The 26359-nt window shown below is 42.1% G+C and overlaps 1 protein-coding gene across 1 annotated transcript in view; it reads right to left on the bottom strand.

Moving 5' to 3' along the window:
* Positions 1-26359, bottom strand: part of Cited1 (Cbp/p300 interacting transactivator with Glu/Asp rich carboxy-terminal domain 1) — a 262908-nt gene that overhangs the window by 53572 nt on the left and 182977 nt on the right. The window contains exon 9 of the mRNA XM_048797181.1: positions 9099-9204. Coding sequence (XP_048653138.1) covers positions 9099-9204 — 106 coding nt within the window. The remainder of the gene's footprint in view (positions 1-9098; positions 9205-26359) is intronic.

The following is a 26359-nucleotide window of genomic DNA, read 5'->3' as shown; positions in this document are numbered from 1 at the left end:
CAAGGTCCTGGGTTCAATCCCCAGCACCACACACACACACACACACACACACACAAAGGTCAAGTATGAAAATTAGATGCATCTCCATATACTGACAATGAACACATGGTAAACCAAATTAAAAATATAATTTCAGGGGCTGGAGTTGTGGCTCAGTGGTAGAGCATTTGCCAGCATATGCGAGGCCCTGGGTTTGATCCTCAGCACCACATATAAGTAAATAAAATAAAGGCATGTGTCCAACTACAAATATATATAAAATTGCAGCCAGGGGTAGTGGTGCATGCCTTAATCCCAGAAACTCAGGAGGCTGAGGCAGGAGAATTGTAAGTTCAAAACCAGCCTCAGCAACTTAGCAAGGTTCTAAGTGTCTTAGTGAGACCATTTCAAAATAAAAAAAAAAAAAATTTAAAGTCTGGGAATGTGGTTCAGTGGCTAAGTGCCCTGGGTTCAATCCCTGGTAATAATAATAATAATGAATAATAATAATAATCTATCTATCTATCTATCTATGTATTTCTCCATTCATGATTACTCACAAAGAAAGAAAGGGAGGGAGGAAGGAAGGAAGGAAGGAAATAAGAAAGGAAAGCTGGCTTATATATAAAATCTGTTTAGGGTCTGTATGCTGAAAATTAAAAAGTGTTATTAGAAGGAAGTAAAAGAAAATCTAAAAATGGAGAGACATACTATATTCATGGATTGGGAGACTCAACACATATAGTAAAGATGTTAACTGTCTCCAAATTGATATATAAGCTTAATATAATTCCTTGACAAATAACATAAAGATTTTTAAAAATATTTTTAGTTGTAGATGGACACAATACCTTTATTTTGTTTATTTATTTATTTTTTTATGTGGTGCTGGAGCTTGAACCCAGTGCCTCACACATGCTAGGCAAGCCTTCTACTATTGAGCCACAACCCCAGCCCAAGATCTTTTGAGGAGATACAGACAAGATTATTCTAAAACTTATATGGAAAGTTAAAGGAAAAAGTCTAGCTAAAATAATTTTGAGAAGAAAAAAGTAAGAAGAATCACTCTGTTTGATTTGAAGATTTATTATACAGCTATAGTAATCATGATTGTGGAGAATAGATACATAGATCAATGAAACAGAAGAGAAACCCTGGAGAGAGTGAAATAGTTGCCTTAGAGTAGAAGGGAATTTTGGAGAGGGAGGTGGTTCTTGGGAGACACCTGAATTTTCTGCCTTTCTGCCAGACAGAAGAGGTTTACATTGTGAGTCAAAGGATGATTTGCTTTTCAAGATAAATGGAAGTACCCTGGAATTTCTATTCAAGATAAATGGAAGCACCCTGGAATTTCTAGACGGACCTAGAAAGGAAGTAGCACCTGAGACATTAAATCACTCACCCTCTAGTCCATTATTGTTCTAGGTGCCTGCAGGTGTAGTGACCATATTTTATAAACCAGAATTGGGACATAGGTCTGACAAAAGATTATTGTCTTTTTCTTAAAAATCCCTTCCAAACATGGATTGATTTTTCCTGACTACAAAAGTAATACATGTACATGGCAGAAAATTTGAAGAATAGTTTATTTTAGCTAGACTTGTTCCTTCAACTTTCCATATTAAAAAAGAATAAAGAACAAATAAAAAAACAGGTATGGTGGCAAAGAGATTTGGAAACTGAGACTTGGGAAACTGAGGCAGGAGGATCACAAGTTTGAGGCTCTAAGCAACTTAGTGAGACCCTGCCTCAAAATAAAAAGTAAAAATAAAGGTTGGGATGTGGTTTAGTAGTAAAGACTCCCTGGATTCAATTCACAGTATTATTAAAAAAAGAAGAAAAATTACCCATAATTCCAATCTTATATAACTACTATTAAACCACCTTGATAAAGTTTCACTGAAAATAACTACTGTTAGAATTTCCTTCTAGTGTTTTTCTGTGCATATACATAAACTCACTCACACATACACATTATATATGTTTACAAAATTGAGATGACATGGTATTAAAACATTTTGTATCCTGGTTTTTTGATTAACATTATTATCATGAGCATATTCTTATGTCATCAAATTATTTTTAAAATTTACATTTTAATTGGTTGTAACTCATTTTTCCATACAGACATCCTATGTGGAATCAGTACCACACCTCAAATTCAGTATACCAAAACAGAAAACATTAAGCACATTTCTGTAAAACCATGGCCCTCCCCCAACAGCTTCCCATCCCAGTTAATATCCAATCTGGAAATCTTGAGTCATTTTTACTTCTTCCCTTCTCCTTGATCCTCTTAAAATGACACATCTCTAACTGCTGGGGATATGCTCTTCATAAAAGAGTCTCAGCTCGGGCTGGGGATGTGGCTCAAGCAGTAGCGTGCTCGCCTGGCATGCATGCGGCCCAGGTTCGATCCTTAGCACCACGTACAAAGATGTTGTGTCCGCCAAATACTAAAAAAATAAATATTAAAATTCTCTCTCTCTCCCTCTCTCTCACTCTTTCTTTAAAAAAAAAGTCTCAGCTCCTCCTCCTCACCTTACCACTCCTGTTCTTGCCTCTACCCCTTGATCTATATATCCCAAATATCACTGTATCAAATTTTGTTCCAATTCCAGAACCTAGAATGGGTCTCACTTTACCATATATGATATGGACTAAATCAGCCTGAAATTCAAGGGAACCTACAATCTGTCCTTATCCTTACCATTCTTCATTTCCCTTGCTTATGATTGTATCCTCACTCTGATCTATTCAAATCCTCTAAGTCTTCAGAAAGCTGTCTCCCTAAAGTCTTATTCCCCAGCTGGTTTTATATAGTATGAGCTCCCGCTAAAATCTGATCTGTTCAAGGGGGTTAATTTTGTCTTTTCATCCAGACTTCTCAACTATTTATCAGCAGCAGGGACCATGTTTTCAACTTCTCTTATGGCTTTTATGGCATCAAGCCATAGAAGGGGGAGGAGGTTAAAAAATGTGTGTCAGCCAGGTGTAGTGGTGCATACCTATAATCCCAGCTACTTGGGGGCTGAGGCAGGAGGATCATAAGTTAGGGGCCAGCTTTAGCAACTTAATGAGACTTTGTCACAAAAAGGGGAGCTGAGGATATTGTTTAGTGGTGGAGCACTTGCCTAGAATGTGCGAAGTCCTGACTTTCATCCCCAGCATTGCCTACGCAAGAGGTGATTGATTGAGCTGGGTTTAACATGGAGATATACTCATACCTCTTAAAATAAAGCTGGTTCAGAATTCATTTGGGGAGCCTGGGTAGGGAAGGAAATGTTTAATAGGGGTGATTGAAAAAAATCAAGTGAGAGATGTAGAATTGGCTTGACAGGTTAATGCTTCCAAGTGGAAGAAGAGCACCGGGCCTGGGTTCAAATCCCAAGTGCACTGCTTATTTGTTTCACGACTATGGGTGTCTTACACAATGTCTTTGGGTACCAGTCTCCTATATCACAAGGAAATTTGAGGTTTAAATGAGATAGTGTCCATCATAGGATGTTATTTTGTATGCTTTCAATAATGGTAGTTCTCATCTCATGAATTTAGGAAGAAATTTCAAATTTTCATAAATAACCTGCCAATAGTTTTCAAGGTTTATTAAAAGCTTCTAAGTTACCATAATATCAGGGAACCAGCATCGAGTTTTATTTTAGAACTTGTAAAAAATTTAGTATGATATTTTTATAGCTTATTTTTCTGTTTAACAGCAACAATGAAAAACCTTTCTATTTCTTATATTCTTTTTTGGGGGGTGGTGGTGCTGGGGATGAAACCTAGGACTTTGCGCATGCCACCTAAGTGTACTACCACTAAGCTACACCCCAGCTTCCATTCATTATACCTTTTAGTGAAGCAGGAAGGAAAGGAAGTCTTCAATGGGGAATCCTGGGTACTTAATAGTCCTATAAAGGACCACAGGGAAATGGAGAATACAGAGAAGGCAGAGCTGAGGAAGGGAGGATAAGGTGTGGATGTCACAGAGACCTTCACTTGATGTCATGCAAATTGTTTCAAGTTATCCTCCATAATCCTGCTTCCAAGTCCTCATAAGATGTCCTAAAGCAAATGGTCAATCTGCTTCTCAGGAAGAAAGGGAAGGTATGCGAAGAAGCCATGTTTCCATGGAGTAGAGTCCCCCTAGGCAGAAGCACTGCTTCAAGCTTGGGGCTTCAGCAGGCCTTGAACATGCCCAGACCTGAAGTCCCAAATGCTAGCCCTAGAAGGATGTCAATCTCAGCCTTCAGGATACCTGAGGAGATGATGTCCTGAACAGGGTTCTCTTGAAAACATTCCTCACAAGATGTGCAAGTCTCAGCTTGGGGCTGTGGAATAACAAATAGCAGACTGCGGCCGGGGCTATGGCACACTTCAGGCAGTAGGAGCGGGTGAGCTGGCCTCTTCAACCTTCTTTCCTCTTGTCCTTCCCTATTTAGCTCTAAACAAAGCTGGAAGCTTCAAATTACAATATAATGGGGGTGATGGAGACATGGCAGGATGGAGGGTTGGTGAGGGTTAAAAGGCCTAGGTCAGGGGCCAGAACTTAAAGGGTTGTTTATGGCAGCCTTCCTCCCATTTCCAGTGAGACAAGAGATTTCAGGTGCTTTGGATCAGTCACATGGAAGGAGCTGGGTGTGCATTGTGGGATGGCAGGGGTTTACTAGGGGTGACTGGAAAAAGCAGACAGGGGATGGTGAGTTGATTTGAAGGTAATGTTGCCAAGGAGAGGAGGGTCACCAGAAAGGCCAAACAATTTGACTCCAGAGCTCCCATTCAGACAGAACTGGGTTCAAATGTCTGTTCTACTGCTTGTTAGCAGTGGAAGGGCACACTGGAGGCCCTTCATAATTACTTGCTGAATGAATAGAGCCCTTGGCCAAATCATTTGTCCTCTCTGAACCTCAGTTCCTCATCTGGAAAACAAATAGTGGCTATTATTTTTATTATTTCACCTGTGATCTCTCTCCCCATGTCTGTATCAGTTTGTGGGTCCATCTTCCCAACTTTGCAAAATATCGAGGCTGCCAAATCAAGTAAACCTCCTTACTAAAGGTTGGAAAGGATAGATGTGCTCAAGGCCTTGCTCTTCCCCCTCCTGTTCTCCCCCACTTTCTCTCCAGATCCCATTTGTTTCTCTTTCAATCCCAGGCAAACTTTGGGGTATAGTTCTGGGAACACAGAGCAAGTGTTGAAACCTCCAGTTACAACTCCAACACTCCATCACATACTTACAAATACACAATGCACCCTCCCCGCCCCCTCCCCAGAGGGTTGGTTTGAGCTGCAACATGAAGCTCTGAGCCCCCGATGGGCCCCTACTTGATTCAAATGTCAGTGGTACATTTGAATGTACTAGAAAATCTCCTACCTCTACCCCCATTTCCCCATGCAGAGCTAGCCAGGCTTGCAGAGCTGGTCCCCTCTGGGGACTGATCACATCAGTACTGTTCCAGCTCTGGAAGGTTCACTGTGAGCTAATTTCTCTGGAGTATGTTAACCAGAGGAAAGGCAAACAACTCTGAGCATGTGAAGATGGTGTGAGAAGGATGATTCTACAGTAGTAGTCATGAGCTGGGATAGCTCATTGGCATGAGAAGAGCAATTTGCAAGAGCAAAACAGAGCTTTTCTCTGTATAAAACAAACAGTTTGAATGGACTCTCCATGGTTTTATTTTATTTATTTATTTATTTTTTTGTATTTTCCCCTTTTGGAAAGACTAATGGGCATAAAGAGTGGAATAAGATGAGGTCAAAATTTCCCTGCATCTTTAATCATTCTGCAGTATGTGGAATGCATCTCTGTACGATGATCCTTCTTGGGTTTGATTTCCAATAGGCTAAAATCTCATCTTTTGTGCTTCTGAGGGATGTGGTGAGAAAAGGAAAAAAACCCAAGCTCAAAGGATGATCAAATTCAACTAGACCTGCTGGTTAAACTCCCTTGCACAGTGGAGCTGAATCAATTTACTCCCTCACTGCCATCTCACCTCCCCAAATCAACCCCTGCCTCCCCACCTGGCTCTGTTTTTTTAGTCCAGTGGAAGTGGGGGGAGGGGAGGCACAGAAATGGCCACTTCTCTGAGGTTTTTACATGCAAGAGCAAATGACAGTCTTGGAGACAGGTTCAGGAAAATCTTTCAGAATGCAGAAAATTCAGCAGCCTTTCCACACTGACCATTGTCATGGCAACACACTATCTGATGGCAGCATGCGTCACCAGGCTGAGGGGCACAGTATCAGTATAGCAGGTTAGCCTGGCCATTTTTAGCAACATTAAACTTCTTTCTAGCCTAATTTCTTCTAGGTTGAGCTGATTGTCTTTTTGGTTCTGGACTTGGTGATCTGCTAATTCTCATGGCTAGAGCACAAGACTGTTTGTTAATGTGAAGGGGATGGCTAAATGGAAGAGCTCAACATTCCTAGTAGTCTACAGCCACTCTACTCGCTGTCCCCGCCCCCTGCTTTTCCTCACCCACTCTTAGCCACTTTGCTTTTCTCCTTTGGATCAATTCTTTCCCACACACAGCATTATCTCCCCCCCTCCAACATGTGACTCATCTACCAATCCCTGTACTCTCAACATATTCTTTTCATTTATTTTCTATGCTCTCATTGTAATGCACAGTATGCTAGAATCCCAGAGTTGGAAGAAACCTTAACAATAATTTAGTCCAGTCACTTTCCTCCAAGACAGGAGTCCCTCTGCAGTATGTCAGACAAGTGACTGTCTAGCCTTTATTTGTATATTTCTAGTGACAGAGACTTCCTCCTGCTCCACTTTGGACAGCTTTGATTGTTAGAAAATGATTCCTTCCATTGAAAAAAAACCCTCTTTTTAATAATATCTGCCCATAGTCCAGCTCTGTGCCCTGTGGCCACATAAACCCTGTCTATGTCCTCTGCTCTGTGATAGCCTTTCAGAGATATGAAACAAAGATCACGTCCCTCTGAGGCTTCTCTTGTCCAGAAAGCCCCAGCTCCTCTAACCAGACCTCTTGGAGCCTGGGCTCCAGTCTTCTCCCCAGCCTGACTGACCTCTTGGAACATGCTCCTATTTGTCTAGGGCCCTTTTAAAGTGAGGTCGATACTGCATCAGCATCTCTGGAGGCCACCTTGCCCTGGTGACTCATGCTGAGCTCTGTGTCAACTAAAATCCCTAACTCTCTTACAGATAAAATGCTGCTAAGGCTTATACTCTCATTTTATATGGGTACAGTTGCTTTTGAGGACCCTGTTCCTGGACCACACGTTTCTTTTCAGTTTGAATTCATCATGTAATAATAGGAATATTGTTTTAACTTGTTAGGACCCTTAAAAAAATCTTGACTTCCATGTAACTTCTATATTCTCTAGGATCCTTTTATTCATGAACCCTCATCCTAGCCTTTTATCTCAATTCTCATTTACTACTCTTTTAAGTCTCTTACCTTTCCTAGTTCCTTTCCCTTTGCATTACCTTCCTTATGTCTTCTCTCACTTGTAATTTTCATTTCCTCAGTTGCAAGATGTCACCACTCTCTAGGGCTATGTGCTTGGGGATGGATGTGTGTAGGAAACAAGGGCATATCTGCATAAATGGAGGTGTGAGCAAGGAGCTGCAGAGGCTTGTATAATTTCTCTGTTTCTATTGCTCTGTGTTCGACCAGGATTTAGAGGCCAGGTGGAGAAAAATGTCAAGGTTGAAGGAAGAGGGGTAAGAGAAATTGGTTGAGAATCAGTCCAAGGGAAACAGGAAATATCTTCTGAGTCTGAGAAGAGTCGGGGGAACCTGGGTTGGATCGTTAGTGTTCATCAGAGTTGCAGCACAGTGAGAACGACTCAAGAAGGGACAGTGATGGAAGAGTTTTGAAGGCCTTATATATTGGATGAGGGAGGAGGATTTGGTTTGGAAGTGAGGACTTGTGGCATCAGTATCTATTTGAGAGAGCAGAGGGGAGGTGGCTTGAGATGGGAGGCAGGAGAAAGCTGAGGACTATAGGACATTTGAAGGGGCAATAAGCAATTCTGAATATAACCATGAGTCTATGACTTACTAGCTTAGAAAATTTTCTCTGGCCAAAGGAGACCAGGACATGGAATCCTTGCCTATAGACTTTCATGTCATCATAGATGCGGCTCTGTGAGTGTATGTGGGCCTTAATAGAACCCCCAGTGAAGACCTTCAGAACACAGCATGTTCCCTCAGACTAACTCCAGCATGGAATAGGCCCCCCTTTCACATTGGATTATATTCCAAAGAGAGAGTAAAAACTAGGAGAACTGGTGTTATCTTGGTCATTTTATGAATAAACATGGGAAATTCATTCTTAGGAATGGGCAACCTTTGGCTTCTTAACTCTGAAAATAATTAGGATACAAAAAATATACACATGCACATACAAAACCAATTAAACAGGAAAATGGCTGCCCCATATTTAAAATGAATGGAGCAGCTGGGGGTAGAAGGGGGCTCTACTGGAGAGCTAAGGGCAGTGACCCCAAACAGCTAGTGAACAGTGATCAGGAAGGCAATGACCTGATGACTGTCATAACCCTTCTATCCAGCAGCCAGAATGACTGCAGGGCAGCCTCAGGGGAGGGAAAAAGGAAAGAGTAGAAGCTCTATCTCCAATACTCAGGGTGAAACTGGGAAACCCACTCTCAGAGCATCAAAATCCCTGAATACTCATTGGAATTCCACAGTCTTTGAAGACTTTGCTGGACCAAGAAACCATCCATGCTGGGAGAGAATGTCTGCCAGCTCCTTTTCAACCTGACCCCTTCAAATCTAAATTGACTTGAACTTCCCTCATCTTCAAGAGGGTTGCACTGTTGGCTTTTTGAAAGGAACAGGGTCTCTGGGCATACTTGGGAACTGATTTTCCCTTAGATGTGCTTGAAGCTGAACCTTTTGTCCTTTTGAAGGTGACTTTAGTCAGCCAAATGACAATCCCAACCAGAGTGGCCAGTGTAGAATTCTGACTGCAATCTGTTAGGCTCCAAAGACGTTTCCTTTCCAAGTCAGTGAAATGACTAGCCACCAAAAGACAAATGGTATTCAAGGAAGCCCCCACCAATGAGCTTCCACAAACTGGGTGGAATACAGAATGCAGGACTTGAGGGGTGGTGCTCACCTTTGATGTAGTTGAGGATTTGCTGGATTCGGTGGGGCTCATTGCGGTCTGGCCGGCAGCTTGGCGTGATTTCCAGCACATAATCAGGACCATATGCTGTGAAAAACTGTAAGGAAAAGGGAAAGGCCAAAAAACAAACTAAACCACATAAAACCTCAAAACCAAACCACATACAAACAGGACAATCAAAAGAAACTCACCACTACCAACAAGGCCAGGGAGGCCTCACTGGGTAGAGCAGGAGGATGCAGCAGGAAGCCCTGCCCTGGTGGCATCACTCTGCTCATTCAGACATTCAATGACAATCCACGGTTAAATTCTTTTTTTTTAATATTTATTTTTTAGGTGTAGATGGACAAAACACAATGCCTTTATTTTTATGTGGTACTGAGAATCGAACCCGGATCCCGCCCATGCTAGGTGAGCGCTCTACCACTGAGCCACAATCCCAGCCCCCATGGTTAAATTCTTTAGCTTGCTATTTAAGGACTTCTCTGTTCAGGTCTCCACTTTTCTCTTCAACCATAGTTCTTACTGCTTTCTGTTCTTGGGCCTCAATAGACTACTCTGTGCTCTCTGGTATTGTCCTAATGCTTTGTCTTCCATTAGGATCTAGCCATTTCTCTTTCCTGGGGCCTGAAAAAGTTCACTACCAATCCCTGTTGCCTGTAAATAACCTCCCCGTCCTTCTAGGCACAGTTCAAATGTTACCTCTTTCACAAAGCTGTCCCTTATTCTCCACCAAACCGTGTGCCTCCAGCATTCTGTTGGTAGCTCTCTTATGACTCTTGTTAAAATAGACAGTTCTGGCCTCCATATCATAGGCAGGTCCCTGTGCCAGCTGTAGTGGGACTACAAAGATGAATGAGGCTTCCTCTGTGGTCCTCTAGGTGTTCACTAGCACATTCTGCATTGGATAAAGAGTTTTCAATACTGACTGGATCTCCTACTTCCCCACTGGATCATCAGCTCCCTGAAGGCAGGCAGCCTCTGTGTTTAATTCATCTTTTGGACTTCATAGCTCATGGTGGCTTCCTAAATAGCTTTGGTTATCTTGAATTTCCTGCCCCAGGAATGCCAAACAAGTCTAGTTTCTCTATTTCAGTTTTTCTTTCTCTGTAGTAGAGTTTATTTGTTTTTAAATTCAGGGAATCAAAATAAAGGTTTGTGGATTCTATTTCTAGCTCACTAGATGACTCCTTGTGACCTCTGGTAAGTCACAGTATCTGATTCAGCTTCTCTGTTAGGGTCCACTTAGGGAAAAACACTTTATGACAAAGGGAATCATTTAATTGGGATAAGTCTCTGAATGGGAAATATGCGAAGCTACTATTTCTGTTTAGTTTTTAACAGAAATAGTATTTGTGCATACTCTCTGGAGAGAGAGCATATGGTCCTTAACATTATGTGCTTTCAATAGTGATATTGTTAGGTGGTAAGCAAATTCCATAAAAAAGTGGTACAGTAGGCATGAAAATAGAGATGTTGATACATGTCAAGACTTTGATGCCATTCAAAGAGCTTCTTAGAAGTAATCCATGGTTATTGCCATTGCCACCAAATTATCTGTGTTAAGAGTCTGGATGTACATCTGGCACTGTGGGAGATGTTGTGGAACAATCTCTAGGGATTCTAACAGTGTCTTTGTGGAATCCATGGCAGTAATTTCATGGGGGAAATGGCTTTTTCACATCCATGTCAGAAAATTCTACACATTTAATTTAAAGAAAAATTCCCAGGACTGTGCCACTGCTTCTAATGTCATTTGCTTGCACACATGTTGTATGTGTGTGTGTGTGTGTGTGTGTGTGTGTGTGTGTGTGTTTGTGTGTGTGTACTGATGTAGAAGAGGAGAAGGGCTTATGTCATTACTGCTGGAGTTATTATTCTCTGATGCCTGACACCCCAGGTTCTGGAGATAGAAGAGTCCTTGAGTAGAGATCATCTTTACCCAAGCCTATATATGGAACAGATAAGAGAGGTTACCTGGGGGACACATCCAGAAACTAACCCCCACTATCATGGCTGAAGAAACTTGAGAGGCTTGTATTTTTAGCTAAGGAGGGCCCCTTGGTCCAAGCCTGAGGACCTTGTAGGCTTGGCTCTGGAAGAAAAGGCTTCAAACAGGTGTGGCGTCTTCTTCTTAGGCGGCCTCTTCTCCAGAGAGTGTCAAGTGGTATACTCATCTCATGGGTATGGAAAGACAGGCTTAGAGAGCACAAGAGAAGAAAGGCAGCTGCAATGAAGCATCTCCTTTGGGAGACCCAAACCTCTGGCATCAAAGTGCTATAAAAGTCAGAGGCAGGGTGCCTAGCTGAGGTATAGGAGGAGAGAATGTTCTGTCTCCACATGCAGAGATGACACTGCTTATCTTTGGTCAGCAAGGCATGTCGTGAGCTGTTTCCTCAGGGCTGAGGGTTTGGAACAGCATGTCCTCACTTGTGAGTGCCTACCTACTATGTGGTTACCCATACTCTTCTATATTAGTCCTCTCTGACCGAGAGCACACTGTTGCTAACCACATGGTCAGCTGGGGCCAGAATTGACTGCCACGAGACAGAACTCAGCTCTACTAGGATTAAGCCTCTTGTCCTGTCTTCATTTGCACCTGGCTTTAACTAACTGAACCACACAGTGGGCAAAGTCATAAATAACCCATTCTTTACAGAAGCAGACTGGCTGCAAGTAACAGGCAAGTCTGGGTTCCTAAACTTCTCCCTGAATTTGCCAATCAAATATTATCCTCAGGTCTTGCTTATTTGCGCGATTTTTGGGCTAGGAGACTCATTCGGTTTAAAAAAAAAAATCCCTGTGTTGAGAGTTCCATATGGCAGCAGGCTGGCCTGAGTCTTGGGAGGCTCTGCCTGAGGTCAAGGGAAGAAATAGACACCAGGAAGTCATAAACTGTATCAAAAAGCAAAGCTGGTACCATGTTCCCTCTCTCCGGCTCTGTCATAGAATTTCTCTATGTGTGTGTGTTAGGTTATATTTTTATTTCTGTACTTGTTAGATCTTCCTTACTGGACTATGAACTCTGAAAAGGCAAACAATTCTGTTATATTCTCTATGCCTACCCTGTAGAGTCACTCAAGTTATCACAGGTTTTCCTTAAATATTTGTTGAATTTAATTAATTCACCAAGGGCTGAGCTAGCTGTTCAGTCAATTGTGTGGAATAATTCAGAGTCAACTGATAGCATGAACAACTTTTCTAGACTTTGGAAGCAGCACGATAAGATGGAAAGAGCACTGGCTTTGGGGTCAGAGAGAGCTGGAATTTGGTGCCTGGATTTAGCTATGTGCCTCAGGTAAGCTTGTTAATCTCTATTTCATCATTTCCACCAGAGGAAGGATAAATGCTGGCCTGGTTGGGCTGTTAAGCACCAATGAGATAATATCTACCAAGGGATAAACTCAGGGCCCATGATATAGTAGGACTTCGATAAATGTGAATTCCCTTCTCCCCAGGCAAGAGGTCCTTGCCTAACCATGTCTCATCCATACCCTGAGGAATGCTGGGTGAAGTGCTCCAGGCTGAGATGTAGAAAGAAGAGCCTGTTCCTCCGGCCAGACCAAGCCTAGTGGCCCCAGTGTTCCTCCTCACTTGTTTAAGTCATTAGCTCAGCCTAGGGCATGTGGAGGAATTGATTTCTCTCATAGTTTCTGGTCTGATGGGCCTGCCACTTGTTAGTTACTGGTGAGGTAGAGAGGAAATATGATCACAGAAGGCAAAAGAGATGTTGGGGTGGAGGGATTTGGCCAGCACTAGAAATAGCTTGAGGCCCCACCCTGAAAGTGTCCTCCAACCCCAGAGAGGAAAGAAAATGGGCACGCAGCGATCCCATTCCCAGACAGGTGGAGCAGGGGATGAAAGAGGCCAGCCGACCTTCAAGGGAAAACACTGGCTTTGATCTCAGTAAAGAAGGAGGGAAGTGCTAACCCCTCTCCACCTCTTCCCCCGTTTCCCTCAGCACTCCTTTGCTTTCTGGGTTTGAATTTAAAATTTTTGAGGGGTGCATGGTAGTGGAAAAAGGGCCAAATAAAGTATGAGGTAGGGCAGAGGAATGGAAGTTGAAGGTAATGGCTACTTTAGGGTAGTTGGTCTCTTCTTGACCCAAGTCAATGAATAAAGGAATGTAAATAGCTCAGATCTAGTTTAGTTCAGTCCAACTTAATGCTTCTTTCTTGCTCAATCTTTCCAGCTCTTGTTCACACAATGTAAACAGCACACAATTAGACATTTGGTCAAAAAGATATCAGAACAAGGTTTAAAGTTGTTATTTCTCCATAATCCTGTTTGGTCACAATAAAACAAGCCACAGACTTGAATCAGCCAATTCTTTTATCCCTCCCTCAACATTTAGTAAGTACATACTATGTGCCAGACTAGGTAGTCTTTGGGGTACAAAGACAATAAGGAACGCTTAATAGGAGGGATTATTACAGAGCAGTGTGGTGAGTGGTATCACAATAATAACACTAAATAAAATAATGACAACTAACTTTTATTATAGGCTTATTGTGTGTCAGGTACCTAAAGTGTCTAAGCATATTTTATGAATTGACTAACTTAATTCTTAAAACCAACCTATATGGTGGGTACTATTATGATTTTCATTTTAAGATGAGGATTTGAAGCATAGGGAACTTGATAGAAGTTGCACAGTTAGGATTTTCAAAGTTGGGATTTGAACTGAGGTCATTCCAGAGCACTAGCTATTCAGAACCTATAAACTACCCCAGAGGAAGTGACTCTGGAGTAGGGTCTGGCCAAGGGAGTAGGGTAATAAGAGGAAGGTTTTCCAGAACAGCACATAATTAGCTATCATTAGATGTGGCTAGCGGGTAGAGACCAAGGAGAATCAGGACACGAAGCTGGAGGGGTAAACAAGAATTTCACCGTAAGCCCTACTAAGGCATTTTCCCTCATTGCAGATTAGTAGCTCCATGAGGGCAGAACATTGTTTTGAACCCTGCTATATTGCCAGTTCCCACAAAAATGCTTGTCCTTAGTAGGTGGTAAATAAATATTTGTGGGATAATGTGTAGAAGTTTGGTGGCGATATATGAAGGTTTTCTTTTACTTTTCTTTTTCTTTTTTTTTTTTTTTCTTTTTGCAGTGCTGGGGATAGAACTTTGGGCCTCACTCATATTAGGCAAGTGTTCTACCACGGAGCTCCAGCCTCAGCCTAGGAAGCTTTTAAATGAGGGATTGAACAGGTCAGTTGTGCTTTTGAGAGGGCGCACTGGCCTCCTTGTGGAAACTGTATAGGAATTAAAGCGGAGGAATGTGAATAGGGACACCAGTTAAAAGGCTGGTGCTATAGCCCTGAGGGGTGGTCATAGAGCTGGAATAGGGGCAGTTATGGGAAGAACCAAGAAAGAAAAACTTCAAAGACAGCATCGATAGAACTAAACAGTAAATTGCATGTAGGGAATGAGGAAGAGGAGAGAGTACTGTGTGGGATAAGGGATGAGGGCATAGGAGAGGGTCTGGGATAGAGTGCATGTGTGCGAGTAGGGAGAATTGGAAGTATGCTGAAGGTCAGGACCCTAAAGACATAATGATCTGTGTGAGAGAGCAGGCCCAGTTTAGGAGAGAGTTTGGGTCTACTACAGGATATGACAATGTTGTGGCATAAATTTAAGGAATCAGATGAGATTGCCATGGCTGGCTGGGTGGGGGGCCTATTTCAGAGAGAAGAGTAGTCAAGGAAAGAATCATGGGAAACAGTAACACTTCAGAGGTGGGCAGAGGGAGCAGAAACAGTTCTGGACGATTTGAAATCTCACAGAAATGTTAAATAAGAGAAGGGCTGCCAGGTGCAGTGGCTCACACCTGTAATCCTAGCAACTTGAAAGACTGACGCAGGAGGATTGCAAGTTCAATGCCAGCCTCAGCAAATTAGTGAGACCCTGTCTCAAACAAAAAATAAAAAGGGCTGGGGATGAAGCTCAGTGGTCAAACAGCCCTGGGTTCAATTCCCAGTATGAGGGATTGGTCCATGAGAAGGAGACCTTGGCTGAATCAAAATGAGTGGAAGAGAAGGCTGGATAGAGAGGGCTGGATAACGAGCCAAGGAATTGGACAAGAAAGAGGTAGACATGAGAATGATGATGACAATACATCCTTTTTTCCCTAAAGGAGTTTGATATAGGTGTGGGGCTAGGGTAGGTGGGTGGTTTAAGATGGGAGGTTCCTTGAGTGAATTTACAGACTATGGGGAAAGAGCCCATAGAATGGAGTCAGGGGCAGCCTGGGAGAGATTTAGAGTTAGTTAGGTCTACCTTTCTGGGATACTAGACAGAGATTTGCAAGAGAAGAAGACTGTTTTATTCAACTTTATATTACCCAGAGGTCCTAGCATAAAGCCTGGAAATAATAGGTGCCTAATTCGTATTTGTTGAATGAATGAAACGAAGTGTGATTGGGGTTACAGAGAGTTTCACATTCAATAAGGAGAATTAGGGCACTGAAGGATGGGGTGATTTCAGACAGTCATGGAACGGGTGTGTGTGGTGGTGGGAAGTAGATAAAGAAGGCAAGAGAATTTGGGATTCATTTGGGGACCCGTGAGTACTGTAAGTTGGTTAAAGTTGGAAAAGGAGAGTTTGGGAAGCCTTGACTCTCAGGCTGAAGAGACAGGACTTGATGTGACAAGCACCAGGACAGGGTCAGAACAGGAGCTGTTGCCTTATGAGAACTAGGATTAGCACAGAAAGGCCGGGTGGCCAGTGTGGATGTGAATACAATGGCCTCAGGGAGAGGGAACAAGTGTTTGAACCAGGGTGATTACAGTGGGGATGGAATGGACAGAATGATATTGTGGAGGTAAATGCAATAGGACTTGGCAGTAGGCTTGGTTGGCTGTAGAGGAAAAGAGGGAGCTGCGAGAAGTTGAAGTCAACTCCTGATTTGGAGTGTGGGTGAGTGGGAGAATCTTAGTGCCACTGACAGAAACTGAGGTAAATTCGCAGGAACAGCAAATCTAGCCAAGGGAAGATGGTGAGCTTGGCTCCAATTAGGTTTGATATGACAGTAGAGCATCTGGGTGATGATGTCTAGCAGGTAACATTGTGGAAGGTATGTGGAATAAGAGGAGGTGTGTGGAAGGGAGGTCATGGCAAGGAACCAAGGTGCAAAACTGATCTACGTTTAAAAGGTAGTCAGGGGACAAAAAGATCCATTGAACAGAAGGAAAAAGAGCAAGCAGAGAGGGCTGGGATTGTGAATCAGCAGTAGAGCGTTTGCCTCGCACTGGTGAGACCCGGGTTCGATCCTCAACACCATGTAAAAATAAAGGCATTGTGTTGTGTCCATCTACACCTAAAAAATAAATAAATAAATAAATATTTTTAAAAATAGCAAGCAGAGAGGAAGAAAGAGAAGAGTGAAGTGAAATCTCCTGGAACCTCAGTGATGAGAAACAGAATAAGATACTTAAAGGGCTACATCTGCCATGCTGGCAATATGCCCCCCATGGCTAAAGCAGCCTCCCTGGCTCACAGTCAGTGGGGACACAATGATACTGCTTATGTTCAGCCCCCTCTCTTTTTCACATATGCTAGGCAAGTGCTCTACCACAGTGCTACATCTTCAGCCCCTTTTATTTTATTTTGAGGCATAGTCTCACTAAGTTGCCCAGGTTGGCCTTGAACCTGGGATCCTCCTGCCTCAGCCTCCTGAGTTGCTAGGAGTACAGGTGTGCACCACTGTGTTTAGTCAGCCTTCTTTCTATAATACTTTAAGAGGCTCTCAAACTTTTAAATGCTAACCCAGTCTACCTTTTCCTAAAAGTTATACTCAATTCTATCAGCAAAAGTGCCAGGTTAGTGACAATCTCTGTAATAGACCCCTGAAGCTTTCCTCTGTCTTCAGTTGGGGACATTGTGCCTGTGACAATAATGTGGGCTCTGGTCAGGAACAGCATTTCTTGTCCTGAATCACCCTGTGAACAGAACTCATCAGAGCCAGAATAACACAATATCAGCACTTTAAACCATAACATGGTCTTGTATGACACTTCTCAACCTTTCCTATATCACCAATTACTCCATCAAAGAACCTGGGTCCAACCATGATGGGAACAAGAAAAGCTCTCTTTTTCCCAGAAAAACATTTCTGTTTATAGGAAATTCGGTTATTACATATGTCATTGATGGTACATTTTAAGGACATAAAATTGCAGTGTATTATTGGGAGTAAATTTTATTGCCATGGCTTTACAACACAAACAAACAAAAATAATAACTCCATTAGTTGTTGGATTGAACTGGCAGGAAGCAGCACATCAAAGGCCACTGCTAGCAGGCAGGGGCTGGGGGGGATAGGAACATCTAGCATATGACCAAGAGGTCTGGGAGATATGGGTTATTGGAGAGAAGATGTTACATGTGGAAGTGACATGAGGGTGGAAGAAAAACTGAATTCTTAGTTGCTGGAATGGAAACCTGGTGTCTTGTCTAGATCCAACCTATATTCTACTTGTGGAACTCATCTTGCCTCTTGAACATAGAGTCAGTACTTAGGAACTGCTTGATGTTGTGACTTATACACCAGAGCATAGATGTGCCAAGAACTGTTTGCTTGGATGAATGAGTGAAAGAATAGTCTATGGAAATATTTTTATTATTCAGATTTTCTTTTTGGTACTGTGGACTGAACTCAGGGCCTTGTGCATGCAAAGCACATACTCTACCATTGAGCTATACCATCAGCCCTCATTCAGGTGTTTTACTAGCATTTTAACCACCAGTAATGAGACAAAAGCTTATTAGGTAAAATAATCAGGTAAATCTGTGAAATATTATCTTACTTGAAGACCAATTACATTTCAGCAAAGAATATGCCCAATACTAACAAGTCTTATTTTGTTAGCTAAAGTACTTAGAATCTTTGCGAACCTATATGTACAGTCCTTTTGCAGATATAACCTAATAAATAAGGTTTCTGTTAATCCACAGCAATGTGTGTTTGTGTGCATATATGCATGAATGTGAATTATATTGTGTGCTGAGCATCATTCTAGCTGAGTACAAAAAAGAATAAGGTCTGGTGACTGCTCTCAAGGAGATGAAAATCTAAAAAAAGAGAGAAGGATATAAATACAGGAAAGGTGAGGAAGAAATTTAAGCTAAACTGTGTGGTATTGGTTGCAGTACAATAAAATGCTCTCATATGTGTGGGGCACTTGTCTAAGATTAAAATGCTAATACTATATAACATAGTAATAGTTGTGAACTTGAACCCATGGCTTCAGACTTTCAGCCCAGTGGGGTTTTCCACTATATCATTAAGTAATTAGCACAGAAGTTGAAGACTGAGATTTCTGGAGTCACATGGGATGAGCCCCAAATCCTTTCTCTACCATTTACTGGCCGTGTGACCTTAGGCAAATTACTTAACTATTCTGTGCCTTGGTTTTATTTGTAAAATGTGGAAAATAATAGAAGCTACACTATAGGATTGTTATGACAATAAATGAGTTAATTCTTGTAAAACACTTAGAACAGTGGATGACTCATAGTAAAAGCTCAGTAAATGGTGTTATTAAATGCTAGATATTATCATTCCTCTTCCTTATTAGCTTTATTAACCATACAAAAAACAGAATTTTGAATGTAATGAACAGTGGTAAAATTGGATTTCTTTACAAATGTTCAATCAGACTGAATAAGGGTGAATTTTGAAGAGCTTCTCCTGTCTCCAAAATCCTTGAAGCCAGAAAGAATGGCAGAGATAAAGAAGAGAAGGATTCCAAGGGAAAGTGACAAAGAAAAATGGAAGAGAGGAAGTGGGAACAAGAAACTGGAAATGCTGGGGAAGAGAGACAGGGGACAAAGATAATAGAAGGGAGGAAAAGACAAAAATGGGACAGGGACTAGATGAAGGGGCAAAGAAGGAGATATAGAGGAGGAGGCAGGAGAGACAAGGCCACAATGGTGGCCACCACACTAGGGGTCTCTCTTCAGGATAAGACTTTCCTTCAGGGTGTGGTTTCAGGGGTTTTGGGCAAGAACCCTAGCCAAGACTAATACATCACTGCTGATCCTCAAATTTCCACTATTAGAGAGAATTCCCCCTTCATAAATATGTGCAGGGCCAACTCTGGTTACACCATATGTCTCTGTTAATCAAATGAGTATTTTGGAAACAAGCCTACACACGAAGCTTTTTTACATCAAATTTTCCTTCAGTAGAGGGTGGAGATGGAAGAAAGGAGAGTACAGGGATATTGCTTTACCTGGCTTGTTGCTGGACAAGTACTAAGATGACTTTGAAAATTGATTCTACTGGAGGTTAAATAAGTTGGCTTGATCTTTATACTACACCAGGCAACGGCCTTCTCTCCATCTCTTTGCTGTTGAATTTCTTAAAAAATCTCTCTTTTCTTCAGAACCACTTGATTTTTTCATTCCTCAGTCACTTCAACCCACTGTAGTCTGGCTTCTTCTACACACCTCCTTTGAACTTTTTTTTTTTTTTTTTTTTTAAGAAAGGGAATGGCAAGAAGATCAGTGATCAGTTTGTTGGCAACTCTCCATGATTGCTAGTAGCTGCTTGGAGTAGTATTAAGGAGGATTCTAAGGCTGGGTCTAGGTTTGGCAGAAAAATATACCATGATCAATTAATAATGTATCCATGGGAGTACATGGAAGGTGGTGTGGGGGCTGGAGTCATATCTGCTATTCCTCCATTAGGAGACCAAGAGTGACTTCCTAATTGCCCAACCTGATACCTTCTTTTCAGTTGTTACTCATCCTATTTAATCTCCCTTCAGCACCTGTCATCAACCACCTGCTTCTTTCTGATACTATCTTCTCCCTCACCATCACTGCCTTCCCTGGTTCTTCATGATCTCCTTTTCTGGATCCTCTTCCTTCATCAGTATCTGAAATGTAGGTCCCTTCTGGTCATATTTTCATCCCCCTGCCTCTCTCTCAGAGTTAGCACTCTCTGTTGCAGTTTTAATTACTTCCATGCAGAGATAGTACATCTCTGGGTCAAGTCAGTATTTGTCCTCAGCCTCTGACTTTCATTTATAATTGCCTGGTGGACATTTTCTCCTGGAAAACATGAATTCTTGGTACTTGATACTTAAAGTGTTGCAAGTAGAGCTAATTCAGTATAACTCCTTTCTGTTCACTCAGTACCATGGGTGGGTCCCACCATACAATAAGCTGCTTGGTAAAGATTTGAACTTATGATGCTGAATGGGTTAGTGTTTTTGTGCTTTGTTTATTAGCATTGGGGTTTGTGCTTTCAAAATACCTGCAGTGATATGGTTTAGGAATCTCAATTCTGTAGTATTCCCATTGTTTTATGAGCAATGACTTTTTTTCCTCATTATTTTACAAACAAACAAACACAAAACCCTCCATATCTAACTTTGTGCAAGGAGATACAAAGAGACATAGGGTACTCCAAAGACTGACATTCTATCTCAGGAATAACCTGATATCAAGCATGATGCTTTGGATATTATTTGAAAATTCTCACTGGCTTATCTCCCAGGGGTAGGATGCAGTGTGAAAGACTCTGGGGAGATAAAGATGAAGCAGATACAGTCTATGACCTTGAGGAGCTTACTGTCTGGTAGGAAATGCAGACATATGCAGAACTAACTACAATGAATGGAATGTCAGAGGTGAATCATTTCTCTAGGGTGATGGGAATTCTGAAGTGGAGATTCTCAATTCTGAGTGTGGAGGCTGGATTAATGGATAAGGCTTCATGGAGGAGATGGGAGGCAATGGAGCTGACCTTGAAGGGTGAGTAAGATCTAAGTAGGAAGGGAGAGAAAGTAAGAAAGGCAGAAGCAACAGAATTAGGACTGAGGACATACTCAAACGAGTCATCAAAAATTAATTCATAGAGGGGCTGGGACTGTGGTTCAGCGGTAGTGTGCTTGCCTTGCACGTGTGAGGCTCTGGGTTTGATCCTCAGCACCATTTAAAAATAAAGGTATTGTGTCCATCTACAACTAAAATATATAATATAAAATTAATTCATAGAGAAATAATAGAGTACTGGGTCAAAACACCAACACAGCCCTGTGGGCAACTATCTTCTCTGAACTAGCACTTATCACATTCTTTTTTTACCGTGGACAATGATAGACTGATGAGTTTAGAAGAGAGAGGGGAAATCTGTGGATGGACCTCATACTCCATCAGAGTGGGATTTCGTTTTGATACATACATCAGAGAGGTTACTTCAGGGCAAACGGAGCTTGTACTTACTTAGAACCTATTGATTCATTTGCTCACTGATTCATGTGATACCACTGTTTCCTGAGCACTTCTGTGTGCCAGGTTCAGGCCTTGAATAGATGAGTGAGACTCAGCCCCTGCCTTCAAGGAGTGGATGGAAAGCTAGCTGTGCAAATGAGCAATTATAATGCTCTATGAGAAGTGCCAGCATAGGGGTGCAGGCACTGGGCTCCTATGGTCCAGAAAGAAGATGAAGCAAAATCAAGCCATGCTCTCTGAGTCAGCCTCTGATTTCCCCGTCTCCCCTCCCTCCCAGAGTTTTCAGTCAGAAATTCAGATCTGATCATATCATTCCCCCTGCTTAAGAACCATGGTCGGCTCCCCACTGACTGTAGGATTGAGTCCAAATGCTAAAGGAGGACATACAAAGGGTTTCACAATCTGGCCTAGCCCACTTTCCCGGTCTTATCTCACTCTGGGGGCCAAGCTGTGGCCCTTACACTGTAGTCCCATTGAACTACGTGTCTCTCCTCACTCCTTTTTATCTGGTCATTCTGTTGCTTCCCTTGAGCCCTTGCTAAATGTTGCCACTTACCCACATCCCCAGCTCCCCCAGATGGATGTTCCTCCCCTGTGTTCCCACAGTTCAATGTTAGCCTCTATTCTAGTACTTATCACATCCTACTGTAATTATTTGTTTATATGCCTCTTTTTCCCAGTAGGTAGTGTCTTCCCAAATGGTGGGAACTGGGCCTTGTTCTTAATCTCTGAGATTTGGATTGGACCTGGCACATAGTAGGCACTGCACACATCTCTGTTGGGTGAATGAATGACTCTGACATGTGGCCAGTTGGGCCCTGTTGCTGTCAGCAGCTGGCATTACTTAACATGAGAGATGCATAAAAAATGAAGGGCAGCCAGAGTAGCTGAAAAACAGGCAGCTCTAGTGACATCAAGAAAAAAAACAAAACAAAACTGGAGAAGGCTGAGACAAATGCTCCCACTCAGGCTTTAACAAATGATTCTCGCTTCTGAGCAGCCCTTTTTGTCTGCTCTTCCATTCACTTTCGAAAACCCAGTCATTGAAATGATTCTAATTATTCATGGTCAGTGGCATATCCAGGAAACACTTAGTTTACAAGCAATTAAAATACACTAAAATAGATTTATGCAGGTTGAATCTGATCCTGCTGGTAAGAAGGAAGTGACATATCTTGGAGGGGTATTTGCTCGCCAAGGTTGCTGTTTATCACTCTTTATCTAACATACTAGTTTGGGGTGAACCTGGCAAACATCTGAAGGTACTATTTAAGGCACACACATTTTGAAAAGTGTAGGGAGCCTGTCCCATAGTAGTAGCCTTCATGCTTTCCCATGGCCAGCTGTCCTGTGAATATGTGGGTGCTTCCCTGGACCACCCGCCATAGGTGAAGGCAGCATGGGTCAGTCAGAAGACTCCTCAGTACTGGGGTCAGGGGATTTTCTTTCCAACAACATTGCAACCACTTGGAATCACTTAACCCTTCAAGGCTCAGTCTCTGTACTGATGAAATGAGGACATGAATCTCCACCCTGTCAACCTTATAGGGTTGTTTCTGAGGATCAAAGGAAGATATTTTGAGAAGAGCTCTAGCCCAATGAAGGGGCTTTCATTTCCATTACAAAAACTTCAGTTGGTGGCTGTTGGGCCCCTTCAAGGTTCTGCATGTGGTTTTGCTCATCAACAGATTAGCAAAGGTACACTTAGGCTTGTACCCTAATAGTTTATTTAAGAGTCCACACAAGGATGATTCATCACCTTACCACATTCAAATTGATAGAGTTTTAATGTCCCTTTAATGAAGACAGTGGTCAGTAGCTAAACAAACACACCATTCAGTTGATAACAGATATGGGGCAGCAAACACCTAGCACATGGAGTCCAGTTGTCCTCAAAGACTTTTGTGCCACCCTCCTTGATAGTATACTCTGCTTTCCTAGGTTTGACTTTATGGAAAAAAGACCTTTGTTTGCTGCTCCAGGAAACCTGGAGTGACAGGTATCTATGTCATTCAATGGGCCAGTGTTTGTGGTGCAAAATTTTGAATGAACAAAACAAAATGGACATATTTCAGCATCAGCTTTTGAGCTAAGTTCAGGAAAACTACAGAAAGGCCAACAGGCTATCACAAAAGCAGGGTACATCCACGGAAAAGCAGCAAATGGGAGTGAAGGTCCACCTTGAAGTCTGACCTTAAATTATGAAGGTCATCAGATGCATTAATGGCAACTTGTTTACCCTACATCTGCAAAAGGATTTTGGGTTCCTTCATGCTCTGTCACACTTCCCTGCTTTTCTGCTCACTATTCCCTTTGCAGAGAATGTCTGGCCTCCTTTCTCAGCCGAGACCATTTCTACTCATCTTTCAAGACCCAGCTCAAATGTAACCTCTTTGAAGTCTTCACTGACTTCCCAAAGCCAGAGTTCCTCATTCCCTTCCCTGTGTCTCCAGGAGACCTTTTATAGCACTCCAGCTCACTCTCACATATTTGTTTACATGTCTTTCTTCCCCATTAGGCTGTGAGTGGAGCTCTTAGGAGGCAGAACCACACAGCACAAAGATGCTTTCTGAGCACAAAGCAGGGCGTTAAGATGGTCCTCATTCAAGGCTGGCTGCATGAATGAGCATTTGAGCCAACATGCACTGAACTCACTTATTGGGCCTATGAAGTACTCAAAGGGCAGGTTCATCAGGCAATGATTGGAGATGTTTTACCTATTTCTTCAACACTGGGTTTACCTGATTAGTGGCTACCTTGAGTTGACAAGCAGCAAGACATGTGGCCTGATGATGCACAAGGCATTGGGCAGCCTCTGGGCCAGGCCCTCAGCTTGGATCACATAGCTCACAAACTCAAACTGGAAAGTGCTGCTACCCATCTCCACCCCTGTATTTTCCTCTGCTTGCTTCTGAGGAAGTTTCCCAGCAGCACGGACAGCTTCATTTAATATGTTTGAAAACTGAAAATGTATCCATTACCAGAGAGGAATGCCTAACGGATGGAGCCTGACCTGGCCATGGCTCCCACAGAAGCTCTGGCTCAGCATCCACAGCCTCCGGTTCTCTTTCTGGTTCTGCTAATGATGAACTCAATGACTTTGGACACATCAGCTCATTTCATGTTCTCCATCTCCAAAATGGGGAGAATAATGAAGATGCTGCATGGAATGAGTCAATAAGAAGCTTGACTGAGATCCTTGTGGACGGGGGAAGCAGTGGTTGATGCTGGCAGTGCCTGCAGGGTTTTGTTGTTTTGGCTGTTTCTCTTTGTAAGTGTGAACTGCTGTGCTTTGAGCCCAGATGTACAGCCCACAAAGAAGAAGGACAGGCAGGCAGGCACCTTTGGCCTGGGCTTTGGCAGAATCAGCACACACAGAAGCGGATGGGAAAAAAAGGGATGGGATGGTATGGCATGGGTGCTTGGCTATAGGCTTGCAAACAGCTAGTTCCCTGCTCCCTGGTAGGAACCACAATCTACAAGCTCTGAAGGCTGTGCCTACTGGAGCAGTTTAGTATTGAAATCAAATAAAACTCATGACAAAGTCAATCTGACACATCTTTAATGATACACATAATGATTATTATGCTGTAGAGTAATTAGGCATAATGGTAAGGAACTCCCAGGAATGACTGTAGTTACAATTACTTTTATACAGCTGAACCAAAGATTTCCGAGGTCAACTAACAGTGGTGTGGGGACTGTGGTGGGGTGGGGGTTTGGACAGGAGACAGAGCGAAAACCTACTTGCAAGGCATTTCTCTGGTTCTCCTTCCTCTCCCTGACCCTATACCCTCTTCATTCCTGATTATAGAACAAGTAAAAAGTCTGATGAGGGGCTTGGGTCTTGAATGTCTAGTTCCTTTCTCTAGCTAGGGGGAGACCATCCTGAAGCCCTTAGTCTTATGGAATCTGGGATGTTCAGAGAGACTTCAAGCTGATTAGACCCAACTTTTTCATGAGGACTAAAATGCTATCAAGTAATCTTAAATCTAAAAAGTACAGGCCTAATGTATGGGCCTTGTTTGTATCCCGATTTGAATGAATTCACATAAAAAGATATTTTTGAGATACTTGGGCAAAACACTTACAATAGTACCTGACATACAATACGTGCTACATAAGGGTTTGCTATTGTTATTTATTAGTGTGAGCTGGAGACTGTGCTAACTTTTATTTATTCATTCATTTGTATTGAGTGCCTGCCAGTTCAAGGTCTTGGAGATAGAGTGGCTTTGTGGAGTTTATGTTTGACCTAATTTTATCCTCACACAATAAGAGGGAGGTACTGGACATAGCCCCACCACATAAAGAAGAAAAGCAAGGCTTAAAGCTAGTAAGTATCTTGTCCAAGGTCGCAGAGCTTGTAAGTTGAAATTTAGAATCATATCTCTGGCCTGCGTGATTCCAAAAACCATTGTTCTAGATCAGGGTCAGTAAACTACATCCCATGGGCCAAATCTGTCCCTCTTCCTTTCTTTATCCTTGAGATATAATTCACCCTTTTAGAGTACACAATTTTGTATATTCATAAGTAGAATATTTACAAGGTTGTGCAACCACTATCTAATTCAAGAACATTTTCATCACCCAAGAAAGAAACTCTATATCTATTAGGCATTCATTTCCCCTTCCTTCAGCCCCTGGCAACCACTAATCTACTTTCTGTCTCTATGGATTTGCATTTCTGGACGTTTGATATAAATGTAATAATACAATATGTGGCTCTTTGTGTCTTTTTTCATTTACTGGAAAGTTTTCAAGATTTACCCATGCTGTAACATGTATTAGTACTTTATTATTTTTATGACTGCATATGATGTGTATGTATATATAATATACAATATACACACATAATATATGTATTCATGTGTATATAATATATAATAAACACACATAATAGCTGAAAGCAGAAACAACCCATATATCCATAAACTGATGAATGATAAATGTGTATGTATACACACACAGTTGGCCCTTGGTATCCTCAGGGGAGATTATATATATATA

Source organism: Marmota marmota, unplaced genomic scaffold, assembly GCF_001458135.2.
Source record: "Marmota marmota marmota unplaced genomic scaffold, marMar, whole genome shotgun sequence".
Taxonomy (NCBI): domain Eukaryota; kingdom Metazoa; phylum Chordata; class Mammalia; order Rodentia; family Sciuridae; genus Marmota; species Marmota marmota.
This window is presented reverse-complemented; position numbering and strand designations above follow the sequence as displayed.